Source organism: Myotis lucifugus, unplaced genomic scaffold (genome assembly GCF_000147115.1).
Source record: "Myotis lucifugus unplaced genomic scaffold, Myoluc2.0 scaffold_1747, whole genome shotgun sequence".
NCBI classification, from domain to species: Eukaryota; Metazoa; Chordata; class Mammalia; order Chiroptera; family Vespertilionidae; genus Myotis; species Myotis lucifugus.
In genome coordinates, this window is record NW_005872795.1 from 11,415 (window position 1) to 19,284 (window position 7,870).

The 7,870-nt window shown below is 45.4% G+C and overlaps 1 protein-coding gene across 1 annotated transcript; it reads left to right on the plus strand.

Annotated features, from left to right (window-relative positions):
• Positions 1-6: 6 nt before the first annotated feature.
• LOC102434800 (glutamate--cysteine ligase catalytic subunit-like) lies at positions 7-6,782 on the plus strand. Its single transcript, XM_006108093.2, has 5 exons — positions 7-13; positions 3,747-3,828; positions 3,905-4,017; positions 4,099-4,219; positions 5,230-6,782. Exons 2-5 carry the CDS (start codon positions 3,759-3,761, stop codon positions 5,439-5,441), a joined length of 516 nt encoding a protein of 171 aa, XP_006108155.1. The 5' UTR covers positions 7-13; positions 3,747-3,758; the 3' UTR covers positions 5,442-6,782.
• Positions 6,783-7,870: the final 1,088 nt, after the last annotated feature.

Here is a 7,870-nt window from a genome sequence, read left to right on the forward strand (position 1 = left end):
TCCGCTGTCAAAGGTAAGAGTGTGATGAAGGGTAGCAATGGGTCTAGATAGCTGTGACTATTCTGTTCAATTATATATCATTTATTTTAAATGTGACCTCATTTAGAATTGTTCACCTTTTAGAATAAAATGCTTCTCCCTCCACCTTATTGGTTTTTTCCTTTTTGATGCTACACTGGTGGAAACTCCCGAAAAAAAAGTGCTAACAGTGGTTTCTTAGCCCATTTGAAAGATGGTGGTTGGAGTGAGTCCCACAAATAGATTTCATCCTCCCCATCATCTTATTTTGGTTACAGTATTAAACCTAGGGTGTGAGGAGAAAGGGTACCTGCTGTGGGGCTGAACTGGAGCTGTTCCTGGAGAATGTGATGGCTTGGACCATCAGAAAAACAAATCCAATAAAAAAGAAAAGGAAACTCCTGGAAGCAGTTTCCTGGCAGAGGCTCAGACAGTTCCAGGCTGTGAGGCAGCAAGTAGAAGGTTTGGTTCCCGGGCCAGTAGGTGTGTTGGCAGAGAGAGAGGCTGGGAAAGCTGCAGGCAGAGCGAGGGGTCTGGTGAGGTGTTAGGGCAGAGCAAGGAGAAGAGCAGCCCTGTCCCAGCAAGTGTGGAAGGAGGAAGAAACCACGGAGCCCGACCTCTGCTCCCTCTCCCCCAGGGGGCACCGCAGCTGCCCTGTCCCCCCACATACCCTGGAGGCAGTCTGGCTGCCAGCTCGTCCCTGCCTGCTCTCACCCAGGCCGAAGGGGGCCATGGAGTCCCGGGGGCCATGTTGCACACCGGGTGTGCCTGTGGGGAGAGCAACCTGTCTGAGGCACAGTCCATGTAAGCTACCAGTCTAAGCCTTTGTTTACAATAGATGTCTAAATGTCAGGAAACCAAGAACTTTTAATGGCCTTAAAGAGCCTACAAAAAGTATATTATCCTCAGTGAAACACAGTTAATTCAAGAAATTGGAAAAAACTCTTAAAGAAATTCTAGAGAAGGCTCACATCCATGAAACAAGCACTGTGGACCACCGAGCATTTGGAGAATAGTTGTTAGAAACAAAGAACAATGGTAGCTACAATTTTAAAATTCAGTAAATGGCCCTCGCCAGTTTGGCTCAGAGGATAGTGCCTGCCCAAGGACTGAGGGTCCTGGGTCTGATTCCTGTCAAGGGCACATACCGTGGTTGCAGGCTCAGTCCCAGCCCTGGTTGGGGTACATTCGGGAGACAATCAATCTATGTGTCTATCTCCTCCCCTCCCTTCTACTCTCTCTAATAATCAATGGAAAAATATCCTCAGGTGAGGATTAACAACAAAGATAAACCACACCTCAGTATATGCCCCAGTAGCGCAGATATTGAAGATCAAACTCAGTGATTTAGGAAGCCAAAGTGGGATCCAGCCCAGCAGGTGGCAAAGAAATGAAAAACTGAAACATGGAAAATTGCTCTGGAAAGTTCAGTGTTTGTGTAATTTAGAATTAAAGAATAGTCTATATCAGGGGTGGAGAACCATTTTTCTGCCAAGGGCCATTGGATATTTATAACATTACTAGTGGCCCAGTGCACAAAATTTGTGCGTAGGGGGAAGGGGTGTCCCTCAGCCCGGCCTGCACTCTCTCCAATCTGGGACCCCTTGGGGAACATCCCTCTCGCAATCTGGGACCACTGCCTCCTAACCACTCGCCTGCCTGCCAGATTGCCCCTAGTCACTCTGCCTGCCGGCCTTCTCACCCCCAACTGCTCCCCCCAGCCAGCCTACTCACCCCTCTCCCCCTCCGGCCTGATCGCCCGTAACTGCCTCTGCCTCGCCACCATGGCTTTGTCCGGAAGGTCTAATTAGCATATTACCCTTTTATTAGTATAGATTCGCTTAATATAAATGTATGTTGCTGTGTTAAAAGCTCCTAAGTTTATTGAATTTTGAGTCCTGCGTGCAGTTGCCTTGGCAGGGCCAGACCAAATGGTTTCTCGGGCCTCTTATGGCCCATGAGCCAGGCGCTCCCTCCCCCAGCCCGGTTTGTATAAAAGAGATGCAAGATATGGTGATCAAGGAAATAAGACAGTTTTTCCTATAAGAGTCCATTAGGTCTAGAGATAAATATTTAAAGAAGAACCCACTAGGAATTTCTGAATCTCAAAGAAAAATAACAGCTGTCTAGATAGAATTAGGATAGCTGCCAAGAGGGTGAAAAACAAACAGTTTCTCACTTCTCATCTACAACAATAAATAGTAGAAGAGATTGAGGAAGGTCTTCAGAATCCTGAGGGGTTAAAAATCACAACCACCGAATTCTCTTCCAGTCAAATTATTCTTTAAATTCCAGGTAATTCTAACAAAACTTGATAGATTATTAGGGCTAAAAGTATGCCAGAAGTCTTACCTAGTGAAGGGACAGTGGAGGAGAGGGATGGTAGATACTCTGTAATGCTTGGCATTTAGAGAGAATTCAAAACTACTTGTTTAAAAGAAAAACTAGTAATAGATAGCTACAGGTTAATAGTAAATCCTACTATTAACTATTTACTATTAACCTGCAGCTAAAAGGTGTGGGGTCAGGGGAGTGTAAGACAGGATAGCCCAGAGAGCATAAAATGGTAAAAAAAAAAAAAGACAACAAATTTGAATAAACTCTCCTATTAAAAAGCTGAAACAGGTAATATAAAATAGCAACATAATGGCATATATTGTTTGCGTACAATATGCCTAAAATAAGGACAGTGTGGAAAATAGCTATCTTTGAAAAAGAGCAATAATGATAAATGTGATAGAAAGTATAAATGGGATAGAGGAAGCAATCAGTGTTAGACTCATGATTTTCTTTACCCCATAAAGTGTAGCAAACATTTTTCAGAAGCACTGTGGTATGGTAAGATATGGCTTTATCAGGCCGATGCTCTATCCACTGAACCAAAACGGCTAGGGCAGTGATCATGGTGGAATTTTAGCCTGTATTTGAATATGTTTCTAGAAGTCCCTAGATTATTCAGGTCATATGTGTCTTTAAAAAACAACAGTAGGAATTAATGAATATAGTGAAGAGGCTAAGTAATCAAAGACTTTGAATAGCCCATGCTAGTTCAGTGTGACCCTCTAACTTGTGTCTTTCATATATTGAGAATCCTCTCAGATTTCATTATAGGAAGTAAGGGCTTACTAAGAAGTTTTGAAAGCTCTTACTTTGTGAGTCTTAAAAAGTCACTGGAGAAATGGAGAATTCACGAATGGCGAGGTTTTGGTCTGGTGAATAAGTGGACACGGCCAGGGCAAACAGTGTTGCTGACCCTCTGTCCCGGAGAGCTAAGCTCAGTCCAGATCTGACGACAAAGTGAGACAGCAAAACCCCAGGGGCGGCGGGGGCAGAGCACTGACCTGGGAGCCAGGGCTGGGTTCCCTGCCTTTCCTCACCTGGGTCTCGGACGAGTCCTGTGCTGTGTAAAGGGAGCCACCTGCCCTCAAGACAGGTTTCCTGGAAGTCAGTCACAAAGGTGCCTTGAAATGCAGGCAGCCACGTGATTCTAGGCTTTTGTTTTTTTAAGGTGAGCTTCTCTTTCCCCCCATTATTGTTAAAAAGCACATACCAACTTGTGGTTGAGCGACAGTCCCCACATAAAAGTGAAAAGTCTGCTCTTCCAACCAGAAACCGCGGGAAGGACAGTAGAATTCTTGAGGGAGGCGAGTCCTGATGGCAGAAGTGACCGAGGCACGGCTGGTTGGTCAAGAGTGTTCTGACTTGGGCATGTTCTTTTTCTCCCCTAGGTTGATGAAAACATGAAAGTCGCACAGAAACGAGATGCTGTCCTGCAGGGAATGTTCTATTTCAGGAAAGATATTTGCAAAGGTATTACATCCTCTTGGATTTCTGGGGCCACTTAGGCTACAACAGGCTACTAACGCTGCTCTGCCATCACCAGCAGGTGGCAACGCTGTGGTGGACGGCTGTGGCAAGGCCCAGCAGAGCGCGGAGCTGGCCGCAGAGGAGCACGAGGAGTACGCCCTGATGAGCATAGACACCATCATCAATGGGAAGGTAGGGTCCTGTGCGCCCACTGCCTGCCGGCTGGCCGACACCCGCAGGCAGGGAGCTCATGGCATCTCCTGCTTCGTGCAGGAAGGCGTGTTTCCTGGGCTGATCCCGATTCTGAACTGCTACCTGGAAAACATGGAAGTGGATGTGGACACCAGATGTAGCATTCTGAACTACCTGAAGCTGATTAAGAAGAGAGCATCTGGTATGGTATCCTTTGCTTCCTTTTTCTTTAAAAACAAATCTCAATGTAGGCAGAATCTCACAATCTTAAAATACTCAGATTCTTAAAGTCGCCAACTTTTCAGACCTCACGGACCACCAGTGGTCCACAGACCACCGGTTGGCGACGCTGTTTTAAAGGATGCATTTATTAGTACACACCTTTTCACATTTTGACATCTCTACAGTCAGATAGTCACAGTTTAATTAGTGCTCTATTTTTTAATACTGATTCATAAAATTGGTGCATCTTTAAGTCGATGGCATTGTAGAGAATGCAACACAGTGCCTAGTTGTGACTGAAGTCCAGCTGTGTTCATTGTGCACCATCGCGGGCTCTTTTTGTAGGGCTGAGTAACTCTGTAAGGTAAATAAGCAACACAGCGAGGGTGTCGGGGTCTTCAGCCTGCTGCATACAGTGAGTACCCCAGGAACCCCTCCTCTGTTAGCCGGGGGAGCCGTCAGCTGTGAACCAGAGCAACAGTGATGGTGGTAATGGCATCTGTATTTTACAAAGGATGTACCCCCAATGGTATGTCTGCCAGTTTCCCACTCCACTTACTGTTCTTTTTCTCTCCACCTCTTTGACCAAAGGTCGCTCTGGCAAACGCGGGACCTGCTGTCCTCTGAGGTAGTCTCATGACACGGCCAGCATATGTGGTCTTAGCCCTCTGGCCAAATGGGAGGCCGCGTGCGTTAGTGCACGTGCTGGCTCTCGTTCTTACGAGCTGGCAGTGTCGGTCAGTGTGCGGGTAGCGTCTGCCAGGCAGCACTGGGATGTGTGTGGTCTAGTTGCCTGCCTGCAGCCTGAAATTCTTTTCCAGGAGGAGTCCTGCAAACACTATGGAAAGCATGCTTTCCCAGCCCCGCCACCTGGCCACACCAAAGGTCACGCTGCTTTTTCTTGAGGATTATGCATCCTGGCCAAATGTCAACTTGTATTTTAAAAAGCACTACTATTAAAGTGTCCTAAAAAATTTTTTTCTTTTTCAGGAGAACTAATGACAGTCGCCAAATGGATGAGGGAGTTTATTGCAAACCATCCCGACTACAAGCAAGACAGTGTAATAACTGATCAAATAAACTATAGTCTTATTTTAAAGTGCAACCAAATTGCAAATGAATTATGTGAATGCCCAGAGTTACTTGGACCAGCATTTAGGAGAGTAAGATATAGCGGAAGTAAAATGGACTCTTCCAACTAGGCCCCTGCAGAGGGACTTGCTCGCTGTTTCATTGGAGAACCGGCCACAGCTCCAGCCAGAGCCCGGCGTGACCAGGTTAACGACCGTACCGGTTCCTGGACCCATGGGCCGGAAATGGCCTGAGAGGCTTCCTTCAGCGGGTAAATCTAGAGTTTTTACAGCGAACCTGTACATAGTAAAGTATTTTTATGATTAACAATGTATTTTAATAACATATCTAAAGTGTGGACTGGCTTGTACATTTCCCAATTCTCACTCTGGAGCAACAACTGCCCAAGCAGTTTTGTAAATGTGATGTTCTAGTAATTGTACTATATCTGCATTCCAGAGTTCAAAATGTTTACTGTAAATATTTGTGTTTTGTTTTTTTTTTAAAGACTTTACCTGGACCTGATTCACTGAAATTTATCACTTCACTTTAAAACCAGTTTGTCTTATTGATGTTCAGGCATCTCCTTTGTTTTATATTTAAAATCACTGTCGGATCCATTGAAGGGCTTCAGGGGTAACCCTGGATTCTGGCACCTTATCTGTTTCTTTTGTAATCGGAATAGCTAACCACCAAGTAAACCCGTCGAACTGATGGCTGTTATGAAAGGTACTGTCCTTTTTTATTGATTTCGATGAGGCAGGCATTAAAGAGAACTCTATAGGAAGGCAGGAGACCTGTACCCTGAGTTCACATGTAGTGATTATTGGGGGTGGTGGTTTTCCTCCTGTGCATAATATACAGAGTGTTGTCAGAAATGGCACCCGCTCCTGTGTCTGTTCTGGTTGCTGCTGTGGATGTAAATGTGCAAATCAGGTGCAGTTGCTGAAGGTTGTTTTCTTACTTTTTGTAGTTTCCAGTAAGCATATTGACAGACTTTCTTATAAAAGCCATTTGCTCTAGGTTTTACCTGGAGGATATCCTACATGCTGCTTATGCCCTTCTCCGTGAAGCTCTTCAATAAATCATGATATGCACTAAGTTTTGTGAATCAAGCCCCTAAATGTTTAACTGTAAATAAGTTTCACATAATTGTTAGAGCATTTTGTTGAAGGTTTTTTCCAATTAAAGTCTTAACCTACTTCAGAAATAACTATGTACAGTAGATTATGCAAACCTTAACAGGCATCAATATTTAAACTAATGTGAATTTTAAGAGATTGTGACAAAGCTGCTTCTGCTAAGCCTGCTTAGGTATAAATACTAGGGTTTGTGCTATGTTTCATACACGCTCGTTGGAGGATTAATGAATGCCTGCTTTTCATTTGCTTGTAAATCAGGTTGTAAAAAGGCAGATAAACTAAATGTTTGTGGGATGAGGAAATAAAAGAATGGAATGAGAATCCTGAAAACTGTTGAATGTGTGAGTTCTGCAACTAAAGGGGTGGTGGCGGGTTTGTCTGTTTAATCATCTCAGATATTCTGTGAAATTGTTTTCATTGCAATCCTCAGAGGTTTTCAGAAAGAAGCATAGTGACAAAAACAGACGCCTCATCTGCCCTGTAGCTGTCAACCCCAGAGGGGAGGGGAGGGAGGGGCTTGATGTTGGGCTGAAGTGACCCCTGAGCCACAGAAAGTGAATTTTTTTACTCCACACTGCTCAGCTGAGCCAGTGGTCACGGGAACGCCGAGGAACTCAGGTGCTGACGCACACTCCACCTAAGCTGGAGAATCTGCAGGTCCTGCAGAGAATCCTTTCAACCCATGGCTGCGTCAACATGCTCTCAGCCCTGAGTTCATGTGATCATATCCTGGGGCCAGTCTGCTTTCCTCAGCTTTGTTTACCTGAACAGCCCCAGGGCTGTGCTTGTCTAATTAACCTGCATACAAACCTCTTGGGGGTCTTATTAACAAGCACAGCCTGGCTCTGTGGGCCACACCGAGTAACATGGACTTACTGTACCCAAGTTGTAGACATATCAGTTGTCTATCTCCAATGACACTTGTTTTTCATTCCATCGGTTCTATCTAGGTTTTTTCTTAGTGAAAAACAGGTAATGGTGCTCTGTCTCCAAGACAAAGTGAGTTGCGCCTTTCATGAGCTTTACCACCTGAACACAGCGAGGACTAGTTTTAGGAACAATAACTATTAACGCTGAGATAAGTAAAAGGGCTTTCTCCCTTTGGCTGAGCCCAGACTCAGACCCTCACTTAGAAGACAGCCTCACCCACTCTTACCCCAAGTCTAGTCTCCTGCCCGTCAGTTGCTCCTGGGTTAACAAGAGGTTCTTCCGGGTCCCAGGACGGCTCTGCCCCTACCACTTGGCTCTTCCTGAGGTTGCTCATGAGCCTTTCCATTCATAAATGGAGCTCGCTCGCCATGGCCGCCTGTCTGCACTGCCTCCTGACAAAATTAACCGAGTGACCAGTGGAAGTCCAGGGTGTGGCACAGCGTAGGCCACATCTCTGAGGAGCTGAAGGGACATTTCTAGGGACCTGG